Genomic DNA, 25,316 nt, shown 5'->3' on the forward strand with positions numbered 1-25,316 from the left:
TTGCCATTATTCTATTTTTTTTAATCAATTAAGTGTATTTCTTTCTCTACTTGAATATGGGCTGAGCCTCGGATGATATTAAGGGATTAATTTTTAAAGCATGATGATGCTAGCTGGCTATGTAGAAAAGCATTTTTAGTTTTTCAAGATACATACTGAGGCCAAAAAAAATCAGCAATATTTCAAAGTCAACTCTAATATTCAAATCTGCTTTCTGATCAGGAATGTAAAATTGGCACAATACTTACAATGTAACTGATTTCCAAGAAGTGGTGGAAGACTATGTGTTTTTTGTTATGCATGAAAGAAATGCAGATACCAAGAAGTAATTCCCTCTGCAACTCTCCTCCCACCATCCTGCATATGGCCAGCAGCCCAATTAGTCACAAGCAAAAGACAAATAGCAAACCAACAGGAAGAAATGCTGCTGGCCGAAATGTTACTACAGTGATGAACAAAACATCGTCAAAACACTAGAAACTTTTAGGAAAGCTAACCTGAAGATTTAATTTATTTGTGGCTATTATCTCAGTAATTCTTTTAAGGAGCCATTAATGAAGGCACAGAACAGAAGAAAGCAGTGTGTAAAAGGAAAGGCCAAAGAACTAGAGATTGTTAACCCTAGGATACTACTTCAAGTTCAACATATTACAGTTATTTCTCCATAGGCTAATCTTTGAGAAATTTCTCCATGGTCCAAATATACCCATTTCTAAAGTGTGGATGTTGGACAATGTCCAGAGTTTAGATAATTTACAGCTGAAAGAAATAATTAAACATGTAAACACAGGCCCATTAGATTGGTCATGTTCACTTTATAATGTTTCCAAAAATAAAAGGACAGTTTTTGCGGCACATACAGTTCGATTTGTGGGGGCTGTTGCCATGCACAGAGTACATTATTCATTTGGCTAAAAGCAGACATGAACATTTGTTTTCACCCTTTCTCTTATCTGGCATTTTTATTATACTTCTTGTTTTAAAGAATTGATTTTGTTTAATTGTCTGAAACCATCATGCACACAAACGCTGTATGCTTTCAGCGGTCCTTATCAACAGCATATCCACCCCACTAAATTACAGAATTATCTGACTCATCAGGACAGAAACAACATATCCTCCAGACAGTAAATTGAAAAAAAAAGCAATTTTCCCATCTCTCAGAAAGATAATTGATCTGATTTTGCTGTCAATGCTACCATCACTCACTCTATCACCCAGACTTGAAAACTTGAAATTATTTTTTACTCTCCCCACTTTTCATCTCCCACACAGTCACCAACTCATAATGAATTTCCTTTAATAATGTCTCTTCTATCAACTGCTTCTACTCCAATGAAGTTCGAGTTCTTTTTATCTCAGACCTGGAGGACTATAATATTCTGTTTCTCTTAATGACAGGTACAGGGTTTCTTTTATTATAAAAATAATATAGGCACATTACAGGCAATTTGGAAAATTCAAAATAGTAGACAGAATAATTTCGTTACCCACATTTTGCTGCCTGGAGATGATCATTCATTGTGACCCACTTCCTTCCATCGTTTTATATATATAAATACATTGATATTTTCATAAAAGTTACTATTATAACACACATTATGCTTCTTTGTCATATTATGACACTAAATGCTCTGAAAATCTTATTTTTTGAATTGGCCATTATTCATGTGCCACTGGTGTCTAATATTTCACGTTGGAAATAAATGCTGCCTGAGCCATTCTTGTGCCATTGTTCAATTTCCTTAAATTCAATTCAAATTTCCTTACAATCAATTTATAAAGGTATAATTACAGGATCAAAGACTCTTTTTAAATTTCACCCAACTACCTCCCAGAAAGGATATGTAAATAGAAGATTTTCTATGCTTATCAATGCCAGTTCGTTCCCTGTTGAAAACTGGATATTATCTCTTTTTTTCTTTTACTTTTTAAAAAATTTATTTTTGATGATGATTACATGGTACATCAGGGTGGGAATGATCAAGGATTAGGGAAAAGTGGGTGAAATTGTTGTTTCCAGGGATATTATCTTTTTATAAATTTGTTAGGATGGAAATGAACATCTCATCGAATTTTTGGTTGGTATGTCTTGTATATATTAGTGAGTCCAAATATGTTTGCACATGTTTTGTATCAAGGCATTTTAACTAGTGTCCATCGTGTTAAGAGGGGTAGCAGATTTAATTAAATGCCTTTTGGGTTCTAGCATTTAGGTTAATGTGGAAAACCACAGTGGAAATTAGAAATAGTAGGGTCTGAGATGAATTGGTGTGTATTTTGCCCAAGGTTTCAAATACCACACTGACCAAGCACAGTACCTACTGTGGTGAGTTCAGGCCTAAGTTGCTAGTTTGCTGCCATGCTACTTGCTTCCCTCTTGAATTCATTCCTTGCAGATTGCTGTCATAATATTCCTAATATTTTTCTATCTAAAACTATTACTGGATTGGCACTTAGCTTTCCAATTACGACAAAGCTTAAGACATCTGTGTTCCATATTGGGGTGCCTAGGGTTCACTTCCCAGCTGTGGCTCCTGACTCAAGCTTTCTTGCTAATGCAGACTCCCACAAGAGGTTAACAGTGATGATTTAAGGAACTAGGTTCCAGCCAAGAACCTGGGAGATTTGGAATGAGTTCCTGGCTCCTGCCTTCATCCCAGCCCAGCCCCAACTGTTGGGGCATTTGGGAGGTGAACTGACACATGGGAGCTCTCCTTCTCCTTCTCCCCATTTGTCTCTATGTCTCTGCCTTTCAAACTGAGAAGTTCTCCATAATGTGGGACCCAGATATTTTTCTCAGCACTATCCCACCCTGTATTTGGTATTAAAACAGACCACTTAGAAGACAGTAGGGTCCTTGAAGACAAGCACTCTGTCTCATGAGAGGGAGAAAGAGAATACAGGACAGGCAGAACTGGGTCAAATCTTGTCTTACCACAAACCACATCTAAGTTATTGAACCTGATTGAGGTTCCATTTTATCATCTGGAAAACAGTATTAACAGCACCTAATCCAGAAGGGGTTGTGAGGATTCAACAAGGTAATATAACCAAAACACTTAAGATACTGCCTGGCACAAGGTTAGAATTGTTAAGAGGATTTGCACATTTCCCAACCTCCAGTGTCAATCACAGTAGCTGCTGGAATGAAGAAACAGAACAGGAAAAGTATCTATCACAATAAAAGTAGCCAACAGATTACCTTACCAGGATAAGGATGACCTGTGGGCAGATTCCTGGGACTCACCCCTAGATCTGCTGAATCTGAAATTTCTACAGACAAGACTCCAAGAATTCATATGAGCGTACTTAAAAAAGTTCATGGAGAAATGAAAATAAAAGTATCACTGTACTTTGGTACAAAATAAATATACATGGGAAAGGGACATTAAGAAATTTGCATGCATTTCAAACATTTTGCACTGCAATAAATTCATACTTTACAAATTTATTCTATATAATTGAGGTGAGAGGAGAGGTATGTCTCATCTGCTGTTTCACTCCCCAAATGCCTGCAATACCCAAAGCTGCACCAGGCTAATGTCAGGAGCTGGGAACTCAATCCATATTCCCAGAGATCCAAGTACTTGAACCACTACCTGCTGCCTCCCAAGGTGTGCATTTGCAGGAAGGTGGAACTGGAAGCAGAGCTGAGACTCAAACCTAGGCACTCAGCTCTAGGACATGGGCACCATAACTCCTGAGCCAAACACCTACATCTAAGCTCACACTTGGAATCCCATTTTCTCACAAACCTTGAAAGTACCCGTGTATTTCGTACAGGCACTCCAGTTAAATGTAATTCAACTGGAGAAATGCCAGTTGCCATAGTCAGCCCATTTATAGTGGACAGTCTCCTTATTTAGGCTCCTAACTTCTTGACCTACCTGCCCAGGGGTGCTCCATCCCCAGGCTCAGGTAGGGCTAGCCACCATTTGTCCAGACGGCTCAATGAAGTGATTGAAATGAATCTCATTCTGGCAGTGTAGCTGCCTCCTTGTCTTCCTGCCTCAATCAAATTATCATTGCTGCTGTTGTGAATTATTCACTAAGAATTATTTTGAAAATCACCATCACCAATAACACTCATCATTACCACTTATTAAGCACTCACAATGTTACCAGGCATGCTAAGCAATTTCCACACCAGGAGGGTGCTATCCTTACCTCTGCTTTACAAATGGGAAAACTGAGTCACAGAGAGACTAAGGAGTTACTCAAGGTCAAAAAGACAGTAAATGACACAGCAGAGCCTGGAATCCAGACAATATGACTCCAGAGCCCAGGCTATTATCTAGTACACTGGACTACTTCTCTAAATTAACTGCCCTATGTTTGCTATTACTAATTTAGGACATACAAAACGATACTGATATTTCATTTTGGGTCTCTTTACTTCATTAGAATGAATGTGTTTGTCATAGGAAACTCAGACCCTTTTGTTCCCATGTCCTGGGTTTTTTAGTTATAAATTCTAGTGCGAGAGTCTGTAGGAAATCAACTCTAACAATTGGAGTGGGCTGGTTTTCCAAGCAATGGGACAAATCAAATGCATTTCAGTTACCTACCCTGTCCTTACACTTCTCCATGTCAGCTTTTAAATACTAAGGCAGAAAGCATCCTTATTAGGCTGGTGTCATAAGGAAAGAAGAAGGCTCCTTTACCTGCATATTTTGACAAATTATGTTCTCTGTTGCTGACAGAGAGAGGAACCCGGTGACCTGAGATGGGCAAAATATTCTGAGGACTGCTTAGTTGACATGTGTGGCCTGAGAGCCATTTCAAACCAGTTCTTTAATTTTTTTGGTAAACTATAGTTTCTTGAAACATACCCCAACATGATCAACCTTGCAATTATGATGCTAAGTGAAATAAGCCAAACACATAAAGGATTAATATTGCATTATTCTTCATATACAGTCTACAAGAGGCAAACTCAGAGACAAAAAGAGAATGGACAGTGGAATGGCCAGCTTTTGCCTGGAATTAGAAAAAATTCCAGAGACAATGTTTACAATGTTGCACAACATTGTAAACATAGTTAATATCACTGAGCTGTACACTTAAAATGCTAGGAAGGTAGATCTTAATTATTTATTTTTATTTTTTTTATTTTTCTTTTTAAAAAATGTATCTACTTTGATTGGAAAGTCAGACTTACAGAGAGAAGGAGAAACAAACAGAAAGCTCTTCTACCTGCTGGTTCAGTCCCCAGGTGCATGCAATAGCTAGAGCTGAGCCAATCCAAAGCCAGGAGCAGGAGCTTCTTCTGGGTCTCCCATGCAGGTAAAGGGTTCTAAGGCCCTGGGCCATCCTCTACTGCCCTTCCAGGACATAGGCAAGGAGCCAGATGAGAAGCAGAGCAGCCAGAACATGAACTGGCACTCATAGGGGATCTTGGCACATGCAACGTGAGGATTTAGCCACTAGGCTACTGTGCCGGGCCCATGCTATATGCATTTCACTATATATATACAGAATATATATGTTCTTTTTTTTAATCCCCTAGCCTCCAAAAAAAGAAAGCAACAATATCAAACCCCACAAAGTCAGTGCTTACCAGACTATCATCATTCTGGTCTCCAAACATTTCTTTAAAAATCTTGCCAGGATCCGGAATTGGAGGAAATATAATGATCTTGAGCCTTTAAAAACAAACATTTTGGATCAAAACTCCCAGTTTATAGAGCATCCCATAGAGCCACATTAAAGCAAGACACTGGGAAATAATATGATATATAAGTCCTTTCATCCAGCAAACCAGTTGTGAAAAAAAATTCTAAAATAAGCTATGGGAAGTCAGTATCTGCAGAGCATCAAGTTTGGGTGAAGCAAACTGATCAACAGATCAAGCAACTTACTTACATCCTAATGTTTAAATAATACTGGTGCTATACTTTTAATAGACCAGAGGGGAACGTACTGTATAATTTTGCAAATCAATTTTCTGAGATTAGGATACATTCTTCTGTTTCTTTCTTCTTAATTCTCTGCTCTCTACTTTGCCATCCTAAAGCCCTCTTTTGTGCTCATCCCTCAAGGTGTGCCATTCGTGTGATCCAGAGCTCCAACATTTGTCCCTTCTTCTTCTATCACTCACTTAGTTTATGAGCACTGTACTTCGGTTTTAAATGTTTAAGGCTTTAAAATCTATTTACATCCTGTAAGACTCCCAAAATTCTATAATCCCACCCAGACTTTTCTCTCTCTTAAAATTCCAGATTCACGTACAAGGAGGTGTCCAAAAAGTTCACAGAAATGCATACTATGAAAAATTCATGCGTGGATTTCAAAAATCTTGTGCACCAAGATAAACAAAATTTTAAATTCTGTTTTTCCTTAAAATTCTGAAGCATATTTGTGTACTCCAACTGCCTCATAATACCTCTACTTGATTACGCAATACGCATCCAGAACCTGTGCCTGAAGCCTTGTCTCTCACTTAATACCAGCCCTCCTCATGGTATTTGTTAGCGGTACCAGCATTTGCTCGAGCCCAACCGGAAGAGGTATTGTTGAATCCTCAGTTTCCCTCACATCCCCACGGACAAGCAGCTATTGTCAAGTCTTATCAGTGCTTTGTTCAAAATACATCCCCAAATCTCACCACCTTTTATCAACTCTACTGCCAACTCCCCCCTCACCTTTCTTACAGTCCAGTTCAATGTAACCTACCTATTTTACCTGCTTCCATTCCTGCCCAAGTCAATTATTACTCAGCATCTACAGTGATTTTCTATAAGAAAACTTCAGTTCATTTACCTGCCCTGCTTAAAATATTCAGTGTTTTCCATTATGACTAAGACAAAAATCTAAGTTCCTTGCCAGGGCCTGTACCTGCATGACCTGATTCATCAGCTTTGTCAGCCTCACCTGCTGCCATGCTCGCCTTTGTATCTTGAATTCCAGTCAAACACACTAAATGCCACCCAGCCCCAGGGCCTTTCCCTGGCCAGGAAAGGTTTTTCCTTGAATATGTGAAAGGCTCATCCATTCACTTTTCTGAGTCTCTTCTCAAATGTTATCTTCTTAGAAAGGCCTCTTTGGCAGTTTTATGTATGACATGCCTTTTATAACTTCTAACTCCCACTGCTACACTGCCAATCTTACTTCTCACTAAGTGAAATCATTTTGGTGTGAAAAATTTGAAATCTATGCATAGTTTTTCTAGATTATGCATCTTCATGAGCTTTGTGAAGAACAAACTGGTGAATTTTTCTGTACTGAGGTAAATTTATCTTTTAATCCTATTTTCCTTGAATGTTCTGAAGATATATATTTATATACACAGCTATACATACACATATATATCCTTCTGGAATATATCCTGCTAAAATATAGAAAGAGACTTTGTCCTGTTCACTTCTAAAACCTCAGCACTTACAACACTGCCTGGCAGCTAAATAAGCATTAAATAAATGCATGTTGAAAACAATAATAAAATATTCATTCTGGACCCAGCTAAACAGTTGTATTGCAATCTTGTACATTTACTGCAAGAGCAAGTAACAGTCCCCATCATGAGAATAAAATATAACATTCTTAAAGAATAGATATCACATAGAAGTGACAACCTGGTAAAGTTCTCTTTCTTATAGTCATATATACCAAGCAGCCTGCTCTATATTAATTATAAGTCACTTTATTAGTTACCAGTCTGCACTCTTAAAACTTCATTCCAAGAGCCACTAAGTGTTGATAAATTTGGCCTTTGAGAGGGTAAAAGGAATAAAGGGTCTAGTCAACAGTGCTAAACACATGTAAAGGGAGCAGGGCTTGAGCAGAGGCCTCGGGAACAAATCCAGCCCTTCCCTACCAGATAACATACTCAATACCAGTTTTTTTGCCATATCATCTTAGCAAAAATCATTTGTGGCCAAAATGCCTCTAAATGTACCAGGCAATATAAAATATCAGCATAGACAGCAATAACCATAGCAACTAGGCTCACAAAAACTATAAAGCTTGCCTGGAAAGTCTCCTTACCTTTTTAGGTAAAGCAGGAGGACTATGATAGCACCTGCAACGATGACAGGAATGATGAGTAACATGGTTATGTAGAATGTAGAATTGGGCTCCTTTCCTGGAGAATGGCAAAGCAAACAGAAAGACATGAGAAATGAAACCCTTTTAGTCATAAATTAAACAACAATTTTGCTAACAAGATCAGTAATATTTCTGCCCCCACCCCAATACATTTTTAAAAACTCCAAATATTTTTACCTTCCTCTTAGTATTTGTCAAAATTTAAAATTTTCAGTTTTTTCAAATCTGCCTAAAAATCTGTGAATGAGTAAATATCTTAAAGACTATTTAAAACTAGAATCTCTGAACTAGTTTAAGACAAATATTTAATAAACATACTGTATCAATTAAATATTATCTCATTAACAGTGATTATATTTTCCTTACCAGTCACTTATCACTATTAAAATATTTAAACTTCAGCACAAAACTACTATTCTACTTTTTAATATATTCTATTTTTTCTCAGAAATGGGGAGAGACAATGAGATCATCCAACTGCTGGTTTGCTCCTTAAATGGCTGAAACAGTCTGGGGTGGGCCAGGTTGAAGCCAGGAGCGAGGTGTTTAATTGCAGTCTACCATATGGATGCAGAAGCCCAAACACTGGGCTGCTGTCCCAGCAGCAGCAGGGAGCCAGAATGGAAATGGAGTAGCTTATGGGAAACAAACCAGTGCCCATACTGGATGTTAGCATTGCAGGCAGTAGATTAACCGGTAATACCAATGATTGACCCCATGAACTACTATTCCTAAATGAGTACCTACTATATGTCTGACTCCATAGTGGGTGCTTTAACATGCCTATCTCATATTTATACTATACGTAGTATTAACTGCTATTTATATGACAAGCGGCCCAGAGGAGTTTCCTAACTCACTCAGAAGAGTTTAGTAAATGATGGAGGCAAGCCTCAAGTACAGCAAATTCCAATGCAAAAGCCCGCTTTGCCACATCTAATAACCAGAACAACATTTATCTATTTATGCACTTATCTGTTACCATGGCATAAGAATTTAAAAGGCATCATCAGGGTTTAACACCATTGTTTTAGGTAGCCTCTAAGATGACCCTGAATGATTCCTCTCTGTTGATATTCATACTCTTATGTAATCTCCCCTGAGCATGGGCTGGACTAATTGACGCTCTTCTAAGCTACAAAACAGTGGCAGTGATGGAATGCCCTTTCCAAGATTAGGTTATAAAAGGCCATGGTTTCCACGTGGGCTGGTCTCTTAAACACTCTTGCTTGCTTGGATCACTCACTTGTGGAAGCCAGCTTCCATATTGGGAAATAGCATTTGGGCGAGGTCCAGGCAGCCGGCTGGGGGGAACTTTGATATTAATTTCTAAGGCTGTTGTGACAATTTATCATACGTTGGGAGCCTTCAAACAGCAGACCTTTTTCTCTCACACTCTGGGAGGCTAGACACCCAAAATCAAGGTCCCAGAAGGGCCATATGCTCCTTATTCACATTGCCTTCCTCCTTGCGTGGTTACGTGCCTTTTTGTATCCTGTCCTGTTCTTCTGCGGATATTAATCCGTAGATTTAAGGTGTGCTTTAATCAAATATGTTTTCATCTTAACGTAATTACATGGGCAAAAGAGCCTAGTTCAAAGATCATCACAAGCTCAGGTACCAGGAGTTGGAACTTGAAAAAACCTGTTTTTGGAGGGCATAATTCAGCTCACTACAGTCTTCACGTAGCAGCCAACAAGGAACTCGGGCTTTCCAGTTTTCCAACAACATAAATGAGCTGGCAAGTGGATCTGCCAGACCTGGCTAAGCCTTCAGATTAGGTTACGATCCCAGTTGCAGCTTGAATGCAACCTCGAGATCTCTAGCTAAGAGGTGCCTAGATTCCTGACCAATACAAACTGTGAGATAACAATATATGTTGTTTTAAGTCACTAAGTGTTGGGATAATTTGTCATGAAGCAACAACTTACATCATTATGTCTGGCACAACCTGTCTCTCTGATTTTGAGAGCTGTTTAACAAGTTCTTAAGTTGTTTCAATACTGCCCCCACCCCTGGAACCACAGGAAGAAAAGACAATTCCCCCCCTTTATCTGATAATTACTAGACTCCAGCAACCATGACTCCTCAAGGCTATTTCAGCAATTGTTCATTGTCAAGTTTTGAGGTTCCTCAACATACTGATTACCCTTTCAAGTACATATTCTGGTCTGCTCAAAATAGGCACACTTCTGATGGGGCCAGACTAGTTAGTTCCCCAACAGGCAGCAAGGCTCTGGTTATGGGAATTGCACTATCATTGATATCTGAGACCTCAAATGACTTTTAAGGATATTTAAATTTCCAGCACTGAGTCACAATGGGAGCTTATCATCAAATAAAGCCTTGTATTCCATCCCACAACATTCACATCCACAAAGTAAAGGTCTTTCCAATCCTGTGCTTGAGCCCAGCTTGGTCAGTCTCTCAACTAATAATTTTTTTTCAAACACAAATAGATTTAAATATCTAAGGGATCAGTTCATGGCATAGTAGGTTAAATTGCTCCCTACGATGCCAAAAACTCACATGAGTGTGGGTTAGTGGTCTGGCTGCTCCACTTCCATTCCAGCTCCCTGCAAATGCACCTGAGAAAGCAGCAGAGAAGGGCCCAAGTGTTTGGACCCCTGCATCCATGCAGTAGACTTAGAAGAAGCTCCTGGTTCCTGATTTCAGTTTGGCTCAGTCTAGCTGCTGCAGTCATTTGGGGAGTGAATTAATGAATGGAAGATCTTTCATTGTCTCTCCCTCTCTCTGTTTAACTCTTAAAATATGATACACAGTCACTGCTCCATTGTTGATTCTGTCAACTAGCCCATAAAGTACTTTTCTTGCATTGTACAATCTGCATATTTCATCATGTCCACCTTCTACATTGATGAAAATGAGAACAGAGGTGAAGATAAAACTATTTGAATTGTGGTTTTCCAAAGAGTTGGATATTGTAAGTTAATATAGATTAGCTTGAAAGTGAACAGAAAATAAATTTCAATGGTAATACTCTTGGCTGATGGCAAGAAAAATGACATTTTCTTTTTCCAATTAATTTTCTGCTTCACCTTAGTTCCATGCATCAACATTTTAAATCTTAATGAAACTTGTTTGCTTACCTATACTCATTGCTTGACTCCAATTACTCCAGAGTTTGTCATCCTCATAGCATAATCTATTTGTTTTGACTCTTATTCTGACTGTATTCAAAGTATCAGGAAAAACACCAGGGACCATGAAACAAATTGTATCCTTAGATATAAAAATACACAAGGGATATTGTCAGTTTATTTACTTTTGTAGCAATTGGATTGTAATATAATTATCTGCCAATTTCTGTATATGATTAAGACTTGGATGGTAATGTAAATCATGTGACTTCAACTCCTAAAAAAAATAGCAATAAAAAGTAGTTTCTTTTTCTCAAAGCAGTTTAGACTTATGCTTGCCACGCCCCAACCTCAATTGCTTTGTCTAAAGAGTAATTTACTAACCTCCATGTTTCTTTCAAATTCTAAATTTGAACATTTGGCCTCTTCAACCTTGAGAAAAGAAAAAAAAATCATGTGTCTCATAATAAACACAGTAACAAAAAATGAGTTAGCTGTTTCCAATAAGCTTTATTTTTATCCCATTAAATGAAGATCACAAACAGTGAAAACAGGTAGGTTCACCTAGGGAAAAAAGGAATCTTAGCCCCTACCTCCTGCTATCACAAAATCACTTCCATACACATTGCTGATCTAAATGTGAAAAATAAAGTCAATGAGCAAATAAATACATAAACACAGTACACTTTTAGAGGAAAACAGAATACCTTCATGACATTGAAAGATCCCATGTTAGTCAAAAAGGCAAATTTTTATAAAGCCATCGATCTTAAAATTCAAAACTTCTAGTCATCAAATGATACTCTGTTGCAAAAATAAATAAGTAATACATAGACTAAGAGAATACATTTGTAATTTCTGATGGAGGACTTGCACATATATTTTTATCCTAGTAATTAGTAAGAAAAAGACAACTTGATAGAAAAACAAGCAAAAGACTAGAATGACATTTCACAAGAGGCATTATACAAACTGTCAATAAACTTATGAAAAATTGCTTGACCTTACTGATCAACAGAGAAAGAATTTTTTTTTAATTTTATTTATTTTATTTGAATGGCTGATACAGAGTCAGAGGCAGAGGCAGGAGCCAGGAGTTTCATCCAGGTCTCCAGTGTGTGTTGCAGGGTAAAAGCACATGGGCCATATTCAACTGCTTTCCCAGGCACATTAGCAGGGAGCTGGGTTGGAAGTGGAAAAGCTGGATTCAAGCCAGTGTCTATATGGGATGCCAGTATTACAAGTAGTGGCTTAACCTTCTGTGCCACAATGCTGGCCCTGGAAATGCAATTTGAATCCATGAAACAATCCATAAACCTATCAGAAAATATCAAGCTCTACATGAAGCAACGACGAATTTCTGCTTATTATTGTAAATTGGGACAATCATTTGGAAAAAAACTGCTAACTATTAGAGGCAGTCACATGTAATATGAAATGCACATTGTGGCACAATGAGTTAAACTGTACTCCATCCTGATTCCATAGGTAAGTGCTTGGTTTGATCCACTTCCATTCTAGTTTCCTGTTGATGTTGCTGTGAGGCAGCAGCTGGTGGCTCAAAGTACTTGGTTCCTGCCATCCACATGGGAAACCTGAACTAAATTCCTAGCTTCTGATTCTGATCTGGCCTAAAACTGAGTGTTAAGGGTATCTGGGAAGTGAACCAGCAGATGGAAGACCTTTCTCTTTGTGTGTCTAATTCTCTGTAAATCTGCCTTTCCAAGAAAAATAAACTTTTTAAACAAAATAAACAATAGTTTTGAGAGAGATACACACACAGATAGAGGGAGGGAGGAAGGGAAGACAAAACGGAGAGGAGTTCGGGGGGGGGGTAGAAGAAAGAAAGGAATCTCCTTTGTTGAGTATAAAATACAAAAAAACAACTGAGAAAAGAATTTGTAATGTAAAATTCCTCTCCATATTGTCTAAGTCACTTTTCATCTACTGTACAGAAAATGATCAGTTGGTTAATTGCCAAGTATTTTCAACAGAAAGAATTAAAAAATTAATGCATGAATATTTCTTCCTTAAATAGTCAACAATGACTAAAGAAATGTTTAAACTTAGAACAAAGATCAAATGCATAGATAGTCATTCATTTTGGCATGTCATGCCACTCACTGAAGGGTTCCTGTCAGCATTTGTGAAGAGTTGAGAACCCAGTGTAATTATAGAGGGCCATCTTTTCCAATGTTTCACACATAGGCAGAGAAAAAGGCACCCAGAGGGGAACATGTCCCGGGACTGGCCATTTGGAGTCATAGGCCTGCTGGGGAGCCACAAGTGTCAAGATCAGCTTCAGGACTCACGCCCCTCCTACACTGGACCATCTCCCAAAGACATAAATTTCAAAGTTAGCAAAACATTGTGGAGATTTAGATCCCTAGGCTCTCGTCCAAATGTAAATCCCCTGGCATAGTTTATCATTTACTCAGATGACCATGAGAAGCAAAGCAAGGGCATAAAGCACCAAGCAGAGACAGCAGCAACCCGGCGGGGGGCAGGGTAGGGAGGGTATGTCAAAAGCAAGTTTTTCTTTTCTTTGGGATTCCTTCATGAGCTACTTCTTGCCATAACCCCTGTATCATGGCACCCATTCATGTTTCCGCTGACTACCCTCTCGTAAATGTTATCGCTTTATGAAATAATTCCTCAAATAGTCTTGAAAAAGGGGGGAAAAAGAAGTTTAACTAACAGAGCTTAAAATCAGTGAAGACTCAAAAAGCCCAGGACATTCTAGGGGCGGAAGCAGCTGGTGAACATCTGCTAGGAGAGAGCATTAAACTCAAGTGTATAAACAGATTTAATTCCACATAGACTATAGTTCTGATTTAGGTAAATAACTTCCATACTGTACAAGTTCAGTTGAGAAGTCTGTAAAACAATCAAACAAAAGCAGCTCAATTCAACAAGACTTTATTAAGCGATCATTATGTGCATGGTATAAGTAGTCTTGGTCAAAGTTTAATACATGGAGATGAACCCATCTTGAAAACCATCCTAAATTAGAGCTGTGTCGCCTATAACAAATTAGTTACACTCTCTGAACCCTATTTTTTTCTCAATAAAATGTAGGCTAAATATATACCTATTTCATGGGTTGTTATGGCCTTCTCTATTTCTCTCTGCCTTTCAAATAAATAAATACATAAGTGTTTTTAAAAAGAAAAATAGGAAACACTGAGCTGATTAGGTGGTGTCCAATGGTTAAGCAATACAAGCTTGTGAGAATTTTGTTTAAACCTTATTCCTACACTTACTAGAAAGGCACTCTTAGGAGTAGCTAAGTTTTCTCATCTGTAGTATGGGAACAACAGAGCAGGACCTAGAGCCCTGGAGTTACTGTGAGGACTAAACAAGGAAATTCACATTGAGTACCTTAGTAAAACATTACAAAGAAATTGCTCAATATGTGATGTTAGCTGCTATTGGCGGCAGGACTAGCGCCCAGCAGGTACCCTCTGACTCCTGTTTCTAATTTTTGAGGGCAAGAGGAGGCATACACGCAATCAGGTTAAACAGAAGAACATCACTGAGTGGTAAAGTAATAAAAGCAACAGGTGTCTCAGAATTTCACCTGGAAGGAAACAATAGAGCCTGGGGCAGTCAAATCTATTCCAGCTTTCGGTAACTTGCTTTGTTAGAAATCTAAACGTCACCCTTCTCAACACATGGAAGCCCTTTGCTTTGCCTCACTGTGTGTTATTTCACCGCACCAATAATTGATGATTAGACTTTCATCTGCAAATTCCCAGAAGAGCTCTGCTCTGCTGTGGACCTGCTCTCTCCCTCTGGAGTTACAGCCTGTCAGAACTGGCTGATTTTAATGAACATTTTCACGTTGACAAAAACAAAATCGGGCCCAGGAATGTGCTTACTTGTCAGCTGCTTTAAAAGCCAACCATAAAAAAAAATATGGCTTTAAAACAAGTTATCTAACATTTTCTTTAAAGATTTATTTGAAAGTCAGAGTTGGAGATAAAGAGGATCTTCCATCTGCTAGTTCCCTTTCTAAATGGCCACAGTGGCCAGCACTGGGCCACGACACAGCCAGGAGCTTCACCTGGGTGAAGGGACCCAAATACTAGAGCCATCTTTGGCTGCTTTCCCAGGCCATTAGCAGGGAGCTAGATCAGAAAGGTAACATTCAGGTCTCAAACTAGAGCCCATATGCAATGTTGGCTTCTAACTTTTTTTTGTTATTTTACGATTTTCAAAAATTTTTTTATTGGAAAGGCAGATATACAGAGTGCAGGATCTTAATCTGATGGTTCACTCCCCAAGTGGCTGCAATGGCCGAGCTGAGCCAATCTGAAGCCAGGAGCCAGGAGCCTCCTCTGGGTCTCCCACAGAGGTGCAGGGTCCCAAGGCTTTGGGCAGTCCTTGACTGCTTTTCCAGGCCACAAGCAGGGAACTGGATGGGAAGTGGGGCTGCCGGGATTAGAACAGGCAACCATACGAGATCCTGGTATATTCAAGGCAAGGACTTTAGCCGCTAGGCTATCATGCTGGGCCTTACTTCTAACTTCTAAAATTTAAATGTACAAAGGGCCCAGACAGACAGCATGCAAGTGAGTGGTGCAATCCTCGTGGTTTGGAGGTATCACCTACAGAAATATACTTCAGGGTTGGTATGATTTTAAATGTGGGGGAAACTGTGGACAGCAGTTCGTGTCCAGCGGCCCCACTTCCCATCCAGCTCCCTGCTTGTGGCCTGGGACAGCAGTGAAGGATGGCCCAAAGCCTTGGGACCCTGCACCCATGTGGGAGACCCAGAAGAAGCTCCTGGCCCCTGGCTTTGGATCGGCTCAGCTCCAGCTGCTGCGAACACTTGGGTAGTGATTGCGCAGACGGAGGACCTTCCTCTCTCTATATACATCTCCTATATATTTCCTCTTCTCTGTATATCTTACTTCCCAATAAAAATGAATATATCCTTATTAAATACATCTTTAATAAATAAATAAAAGTATTTGAAAGGCAGAGAGAGGGAAATATCCTCCCTCTGCTGGTTCACTCCCCAAATGACCACAACAGCCAGGGCTAGGCTGGGCTGAAATCAGGAACCAGGTCTCTGCCAGTGGCTGCCAGGGACAAAGCCATCTAGGCCATCTTCCACTGCTTTTCCCAAGCATATCAGCAGAGAGCTAGATCAGAAGTGGAGCTATCCAGACACAAAACAGTGCTCATATGAGATGCCAGCATCACAGGTGGTGGATTAACCAGTATGCCAGTCCCTAATATAATCATCTTAAATCATAATATCTTAAATCAAAATACAGTATCATAAATCAAAACAGTATCATAAATCCAAATACTCAGTCAAACAATAAAGCTTAGCAAAACACACTGTAGAGTCTCATTACTTCTCTTAATGATTGCTGAGCTACTTAGGAGCTACTTGGTACTACACATCACTAGCCTAAGAAAAGATCAAATCTCAAAACTCAAAACATGGTTCTACTGGCTGTACTTCATTTTCATACCATCATAGAGTCAAACCATCATCAGTTAGAGATCATCTGCACCTCCACAATTTGATCCCTAACTACTGTTTTCGGATATATTCTGGCAACAGCACCCTCCTTTTTGCTCTTCCCACATATTCCAAGCTCATTCTTGCCTCAGAACCTTGGTGTCTCCTCTACCCCATGATTTCCCCAGGAGTTGTATCCTGCTCATTATTCTGGTCTGGTCACAAATGTAATTACTTCAGATTCTCTCCACAACTAATACTCCTCTAGGTCTTTCCAGTCACCCTACCGCAGCACTCCATCTTATTTTCTTCAGAGCACTTACACTCTGAAATTAGCTTACTCATTTACATATTCCTCCTCTAGTGTGCAAACTTCATGATGGAAAAAAAAAAGGCAGTTAGTAGTCATCATGTGTACTATCTTATCCCCAGCATATAAAACAGTACCTGGCACAAAACAAACACAAAATAAAGCTGTGGTAAGCAAATACATTAACGAATGGCTTGAACTTTGTAGCCAATATTGTCAGAAACTCTCAAACACGCTTTTTATCAGACAAGAAGTTCCACCACCACCACCATCATCATCATCATATGACAAATGGCAGAACTACATTTCTTTTGTAGGAAATCCAAGTGAAAAGAAAGTATCCAAATAAGCTAAAACACTTACATAGAAAATGTTATGTGTCTCAGATCGACTGCTATTGACTTCAACTTCATAAGTTAAGCATCTGCTAATAAAATTCTGTGGATTCTCCCATTGCACATACAAGTTATCATTTTGGAGGAAGAGATTTTTAATCTGTGGAGGATCAGGTTTCACTGAAAGAAACAGAAGAAAAATTAATATCCAAAGTTTATTTTACTTTAGACACACATACACAAATAAAATATACTATCATGAAATTCAATCAAAGTTTGGTTGTTTCTAATAGCTTTACACAATCAGATTCATAGTTTGAGAATTTCTGATTAGCCACAAAATAAACTGTGGAGGAAGTTTATCTTAAACTGTATTAAAATGGATTTAAGGAGAGTCTTTGTGGGTTTCTGGCAAATGGCATGAACTCTGATCTGCATCCTGGTTATAAGCTGACCCGGGTATAATCAGGACATCTAACTGCAGGATATAAAGAAGACTTTTGGTTCAGATGTTCTTCCACATACAAGGATATTCCCTAGCTATTGCTCACTTGTACCAACCAAAAATCACAATTAAACCATTAGTCTAAGCTCTCATTACACTACAACATGGATGCTGCTCAAGTATATTATGTTAAATAAACAAACTAATCACAAAAGGACATATACTGTATATTTCCTTCATAAGAGGTATCTAAAGGAATAAATTTATAGCAACAGAAAGTAGAAAGTTAACAATGATGGAGGAATCAATATTTATCTGCATAGTTTCATTTTTGCAGGATGAGGAAATTCTAGAAATCTGTTGCACAGCACCATGTGTATACTTAACACTGATAAATCATACAATTAAAAACATTTGTGATGATAAATGTAGTGTTACATGAGTAGAATCACATGTCAGCTCAATTTATTTTTTTCAGAAATCAGTTATTAATGCCACGTAATAGAGGGTAACAGATAAACAACTTGCTAATGTCATCTTCTAGCCGAAAAGGGACTTCCTCATTGTCACCATCAATGTCCAGGGAGAAGCAAAATAAGCCTTTGAAAGTTTATTTAGGACAATCTTCCAAACAAGGAGATGAAAAGAGAAGGGATTTGCTTTATCTTAACATGCTCAGCAAATTACGCTGCCCTCACTCCCTTGGCCTATAAACAACTGCCTTTGGTCAGGAGACCTTACCTCTTTGACAACATGAAAGGGATGGTAGTCTTATACTCATAAACTCAGGAACCTTGTTAATTAAAGGCTATCTATCAATGATTTGTGTACCACTGAGCCAGAATCTGAACTCCTTATTAAACCATTACAAGAAACCATCCACATGACTATAGTACTTTGCCTTAGAAATTCAGGGGGGAAAAAAGCAAAAACAAACAAACCTCTTCTTTATCCTTGTTTCCTTTGGACCTTACAACAGTTCTTTGAGGTCAAAAGGAACTATGTATTCCATTTAATACTTAAGAAATCACTTCAAATGGGTGGATAGGACTTGTCCAAAGTGGAGGAGGTTGGACCTTAACCATACCCTGTATAGGTATTGTTAGTTGTGCTAACAATTGATTGATTAGTGCCTGTGTTGTACAGGGTGGGTAAGTATTTTGAATATCACCCCTGATGGCATATACCACTTTGAGTCTAGGATTTTTCTAATGATGAGATAGGATATTCAGGAATCATCTTCTCAAATACCTTAACTGCAAACAAAACAGATCTCAGAGTCAGACAGACTACATTTTGCTCTTGACTCTACAACTGACTGCTCTAAGTATCAATGGAATCCTAACTTAGCAAGGATAAAATATCTGGCATGTGCTCAATATATATTAGGATTTTCAAATTTAATTTTTTAAAAAAGGCTCTATCAAAGAAAGATAAGCATAAGCAGAGTTCCTTATTTGAGCAAATGCTTGAAGACCAAAATAATAAATTTTTATTACTTGTGTAAATATCCAAAAGCTAAAACATACTTTTATCCACAGTCACGGAAAACTTCTAAAGCTTACCATGGGAAGTTAGTGGCACTATGTTGAAAGATGGTCTAATTTTTCCTGCATTATCCTTGACCATTATTTGAATACCATGCTGTTCAGAAGTAGAATCCTTCACTTTAGTCACATCAAAGGAACAAACAATGTGTTGATCTTCTTTATAGAAGTTTTCACATTGAAGAATTTTTCCTAGGCTGCTGTGCCTGCAACACAAAATGGGACCAACTTCTGTATTATTTTAATAAGCTTATTCAAGAAATAGGTACAGTTTTTTTGTTTATTATTTGACAGGCAGAGAGAGAGAGAGAGAGAGAGAGAGAGAGAGAGAGAGAGAGAAAGACAATGATTGAATGTGTGTATTCCCATCCAGTGGCTCATTTTCCAAATACCTACAACAGCTGAAGCTAGGGCCAGGTCTGCAGCCTAAAACCAGAAATACAATCCAGAATCTCATGGTAGGAACCTATCAATTGTGCCAATATGCGGACTCTCACGTTCTGCACTGATCAGGACACTGAAGTCAGAAACAAAGAATTGAACATAGGCACTCTGAAGTGGGGTGTGAACATCTTAACTATTGAGTTAAACATCTGCTCCCTAGAATGTTTTTTTTTTTAAATCACTGAAATGCATGTCCCTGGAAAAGTATCACTTCTAATAAAACAAGCAAGATGGGTTTCGCAAAACTCCATTTTACAATGTAGCCCATTTCAAACTCAAGTAAGGAAATACTTTCTTTTTAAAAAAGATTTATTTATTTTTATTAGGAAGTCAGATTTACAGATAGAAGAGACAGAGAGAAAGATCTTCCATCAGCTAGTTCATCCCCCAAGTGGCCGAATGGCCGAAGCTGAGCCAATCCAAAACCAGGAGCCAGGAGCTTCTTCGGGTCTCCTTCTCATGTACAAGGTGCCAAGGCTTTGGGCCGTCCTCAACTGCTTTCTTAGGTCACAAGCAGGGAGCTGGAAGACAAGTGGTGCCAGTGCTCCACTTGAAGTGGGACAAGAACCAGTGCTCATGTGGGATCCAGGTATGTGTAAGGTGAGGAGGACTATCAAGAGCCATGAAAACTGGATTTCCAATTATTTCCACTTCTGTATAAAAGCAAAGTTTTTGAACCCAGAATAAGAAGTTTTATGCTTCCTGAAAATGTCTATCTGCTAAATCCCTCCCTGCGATCTTAGCTTCTTCCTCTCCCTCCTACCTCTTCCCAGGACATTCTTCTCTATTTCTGACTATTTTTCCCACTCATCCCCAATTTAACACTCCTGCCCCTTAACTACAACTTCTGTGCTGGTGATTTCTAGTCCTGACCTCTCACCTCAGAGCTAGTAACAGATTTTTAATTGCTCAGTGGAGTCTTCCACTCTTCAAAATCAGTAACCAATTACGTGTCCTCTTCCCCAGCAAACTGCCTTTCCTTCCTATTTGCATTATGCAGACAGGCTCCTTTCCTTTGGGCTCCCACTGAATTCCCAGATTAGATACTTTGAAATCACCTTTCCCACCACCCCATTTCCCTATATTCATCATACCTATCACTAAATGGATTCTTGTCTTTTTTGACATTCCCATTGCCTACATTCTAATTCATGACCTCATCACTTTAGGCTTTATTTTTAATTCATTTTGAGCAGATTTAATATAGCTCATAGATACAATTCTTATATTTACTTCCTCTTCTCTCCTTTGCCTCTCCCTCTCCTTTTCTTTTTTTTCTTTTTTGAAGTTTTTGAGATAACATCTTAAACTTAATACATTATAGTAAAAAAAAAAAAGTTTAATGATTTACCAAATAAGAAGTTTAACAAGTAAAAAAGCAAAAGATTCTAGTTTAGAGGGAATATAGGCAATGGCTATAAACAATAACTGGACAGAAACAAGCATTTCACCCACATACAGTAAGTTATAAGGTAATCATGGGTCATTAGAACTCCAGTTTTACAAAACTATATTTGCAGTAATAGTATCACACAGGCATTTCTTTCTTGTTTTGGGGATTTAGTTTTACACACAAGAACATACAGCATTTGACCTCCTCCGACCTTCCTTTACTAATGTCCTGCAATCATTGCCAGACTAATGTTCTTGAACAGCTTTCTTTTAAAAATAATTTCCTTTATTTGAAGGGCAGAGTTATATAGCAAGACAGGGACAAAAGGAGGTCTTCCATGCACTGCTTTGTTCCCCAGGCTGAAGCTAGGAGTCAGTACCTCCATCTCGGTCATCCACAGGGGTAGCAGGGGCCCAGGTAATTGAAGCATCATTCACTGCCTTCTAAGGTACATCAACAGGGGGCTAGATCAGAAATGGAGCACTCAAGACTCAAACTGATACCAACATTATGGGTAGTGGCTTAACTTGCTAAACCACGACAATGGCCCTCAGAATGGTTCTAAGTTTCTTACTCCATTGGGTGGTTTTCAATGTTTCCCACAAAGCGGTACTGCTGGTATTTTATTTACCACTTCACTTCTCATGTATCTTGCCCAGTGATTATCAGTATCTAGTACAGTACAGACAAATACAATAATACAATAATACAATGTTTTCATTTTTTTTTTTTTTTTTTTTTTGGTCTAAGGCTAAGGCTATCTGATAACTCTTTTTATAAAGCTGGCAGAAGAGACCATTAAGTCCTGCATCATCAGCCACAATGGGACTAGTTAAGGTTTCTGCAGAAAAGGGACACAATCTTTAAAATGAACTAAGGGGTAAGTATTTGGTACAGCAATTAAAATACCTGTTAAGACTCCTGTGTCCCATATCAGAAGGCTCAGGCTCAAGTCCCAGATTGGCTTCTGATTTCAGTTTCCTGTTAATGCACACCCTTGGAGGCAACAGTGTGGCTCAAGTGACTGAGTCCCTGATACCTACACTAGAGACCACACTGAGTTCCAGGTTCCTAGCTTCGGCTTGGCTCAGCTCCAGCCATTACCAGCATTTGGGAAGTAAATCAGCGGATGAGAGATCTCTGTTTTTCTCTGGATTTGTTCCTCTACCTGCATCTCAAATAAAATTTTCAAAATGTGTAGAGTCACAACCCCTTGACCTATCTGATCAAGGACATCCTTAGACATATAAAATGCGTATTTCTCAAACCATCTCCGAGAGAATCTAACCTTGAAACTCTTTCCAGACCCAAGGATTAGCTTTCTGATAGCAATTTTCCAGGGGAGGCTGCTACAAATCAGTTTTTAGAAAGCTCAGATCTAATGCATTTATTCCTTTAATGACTACTCAAAGAAATACTTCACATGAAATTGTTCTTGTCTTCAAGACATAGCATAAAAGCTTTCTGTCTTCATTTCAGGTTTGTAGTGAAAGCAGTGTTTCAAAATTATGTTACTGTATGGCTAGTTTTTAGATCAGATAGACCTAGAATGTTTTCCACCCACAGCAAGAAAAAGAAAGTAAAGAAATCGATGACATTTTTCCTACATAAATAAAGAAAACTACTCATGAAATTAGTGGGTTTTTAAAATTATGAAAAGAATTTCAACAGTCTTTTTAGATACCCTTTTCATCTTTAGACTATTTCCTATATACTTATTTACAGAAGATGTGAAATTTCAAAACAACTATGTTACAATTTAGAAATAATAATAAAAGGGAAAAAACTGGCTTTGAAAAGACTTCCTTGGACTTCCTGTAAAAAAAAATAGATAACCCAAGATAGCAGGTGTTTCCTCTTAAATCTAAGTATGAGTTCCTCCATGAAAGGACCCTGCAGACATGAGGAGGGGAAAATTATTCCTCCCACTCTGAAGATGACTAATCTGGTAAGAAATTCCCTAAATGTCACTGTCAAGACTAGTCTAGAGCTGCATAGGTAAGGATTTCAATGCCACACTAAGGCAAGGAAACAAGTCACTGTTCTGGGGCTTCAAACAATTATTTGGAATACAAAACTGACTCCACACCTCTTGGTTGGACGTGGAAGAACACTGTCATCGGCCATCTTATGTGACATGATTTAAACTCGCACCTAAACCATTTCTGGGTGCCTGCTAATGAGCACGCTGTGGTGATTCCCTTCTGTGGTTTCGATTGGGAAAGATGTATCCAGGGGACAGCAAGAAAGGAGGAGTTATGTGCTGGTAATTCTGTGAAGTCAGAGGTGAGGTCAGCACGGGGTAATGACAACATCTGCAAGGGGATGGGGATGAATAACACAACCAGACATGGAAGCCACCAAAGCCTGAGAGCTTACTCTATACATGCCAGCAGTTAGTCATGGCTCCAAACATTCCTTCCCTCCCTTCCTCCCTTCCTTCCTTCCTTCTCTCTCTCTCTCTCTCTAAGACATACTTATTTCCTCCAAACTCAGAGTTACAAAGATACAGACAGACAGACATACACACACACATACACATTCACACATAGACCTTATATCCAATTGGTTCACTCTCCAGATGGTTACAATGGCCAGCACTGGGTCATGCTGAAGGCCAGAGCCAGGGGCTTCATCAAGTCTCCCATCATGGATGTTAGGGGCTCAAACCCCCATCACTGCATCCAAGTCCCAACTCCACTTCTAATTCTAGCTCCCTAGTAATCCCAAAGGGTTGAGGAGGCAACTAGTGATGGCTAACTTGCTGACATCCCAGAAATCACTGTGGGGAAACTTGGACTGAGTTCCTGGTTCCTGGCTCCAATTTAGCCCAACCCTTGGCATTGTGGACATTTGGAGAAAGAACCAGCTTATGGAATTTCTCTATCCTGTCTGCCTTTCCAAAATACACACATGCATAGTTTAAGAAAGAGACAGGGCTTGGCGCAATAGCCTAGTGGCTAATGCCCTCGCCTGACACACACCGGGATCCCATATGCGCACCAGTTCTAATCCCAGTGGCTCCACTTCCTATACGATAGCTCCCTGCCTGTGGCCTGGGAAAGCAGTCAAGGACGGCCCAAAACCCTGGGACCCTGCACCCACATGGGAGACCTGAAGGAGGATCCTGGCTCCTGGCTTCAGACTGACTCAGCTCCGGCCGCTGAGGCCGCTTGGGGAGTGAACCATTGGACGGAAGATCTTCCTCTCTGTCTTTCCTTCTTTCTGTATATCTCTGCCTTTCCAATAAAAATAAATGGATCTTTAAAAAAGAAGAAGAAGAAAAAAGAGATATGAACTATTTTTACTGTCTTTATTTTACAAATTAGAGAACCAGGGTTCAAAGAAAGTGGACTTTGCCCAAATCACATTGCTAGTAAGAGAACCAAAATTTGAACCAGAGTGATGTGGCTCTATAATGAATCAGCTGTAGTCAGGGTAGAAGATACAGAATTTATACACTGGCCAATTGACCTTTCTGTGATTATAAAAATATTCCCATCTGTGTTGTGCAATACAAGAGCCACTAGTCACTGGTAAAACTAGCTTAGTAAGATTGAGCAACTGAGTTTTGGCTTATTTTTATTTTAATTAATACAAATTATAATGTAGAGGTGGACCAGATGGCTCAACTGGCTAATCTTGTGCCTTGTAGTGCTAGTATCCCATATGGTGCTGGTTCAAGTCCCAGCTGCTCCACTTCCTATCCAGCTCTCTGCTGGTGGCCTGGGAAATCAGAAGAGAATGGCCCATTGTCTTCGGACCCTGTACCCACATGGGAGTCCTGGCAAAAGCTCCTGCCTCCAGATTGGGCCAACTCTGGCCTTTGTAGTCATTTGGGGAGTGAATCAACAGATCGAAGATCTTTTTCACTATCTCTCCTCCTATCTGCAAACCTGCCTTTCCAATAAAAATAAACAAATCTTTAAAAAAAATAACAATGTAAATAGCCACATGTAATTAATGACTACTGTGCTGAACAACACAGGTGTATACTACAGAAAGAGACCATGCTGACAACTGGCATGGGAATGTGTAGGACAAGAATCTTGGGTGCCAGTGAACCACCATTCTCTTGGGATTGCCTCTTGGGTCACTTCCAATGGTTACACAGATTGTGACCTGCAAAAAGGCATCAACTGAGGGATGAAAGCCAGCCCAAGCACTACCTTCTGCCAGCTTTGGCAAGAGCCTGCAGCAGCCCAGAGAAGAG

At 39.2% G+C, this 25,316-nt stretch overlaps 1 protein-coding gene across 1 annotated transcript in view; it reads right to left on the reverse strand.

Moving 5' to 3' along the window:
* Positions 1 to 25,316, reverse strand: part of IL13RA1 (interleukin 13 receptor subunit alpha 1) — a 63,668-nt gene that overhangs the window by 12,646 nt on the left and 25,706 nt on the right. The window contains exons 5-10 of the mRNA XM_041000030.1: positions 19,285 to 19,472; positions 17,303 to 17,454; positions 11,535 to 11,582; positions 11,160 to 11,292; positions 7,990 to 8,086; positions 5,564 to 5,648 (exon numbers count right to left, since the gene is read on the reverse strand). Coding sequence (XP_040855964.1) covers positions 5,564 to 5,648; positions 7,990 to 8,086; positions 11,160 to 11,292; positions 11,535 to 11,582; positions 17,303 to 17,454; positions 19,285 to 19,472 — 703 coding nt within the window. The remainder of the gene's footprint in view (positions 1 to 5,563; positions 5,649 to 7,989; positions 8,087 to 11,159; positions 11,293 to 11,534; positions 11,583 to 17,302; positions 17,455 to 19,284; positions 19,473 to 25,316) is intronic.

Source organism: Ochotona curzoniae, unplaced genomic scaffold (genome assembly GCF_017591425.1).
Source record: "Ochotona curzoniae isolate NIBS_2020 unplaced genomic scaffold, NIBS_Ocur_1.0 scaffold_1852, whole genome shotgun sequence".
Lineage (NCBI taxonomy): Eukaryota > Metazoa > Chordata > Mammalia > Lagomorpha > Ochotonidae > Ochotona > Ochotona curzoniae.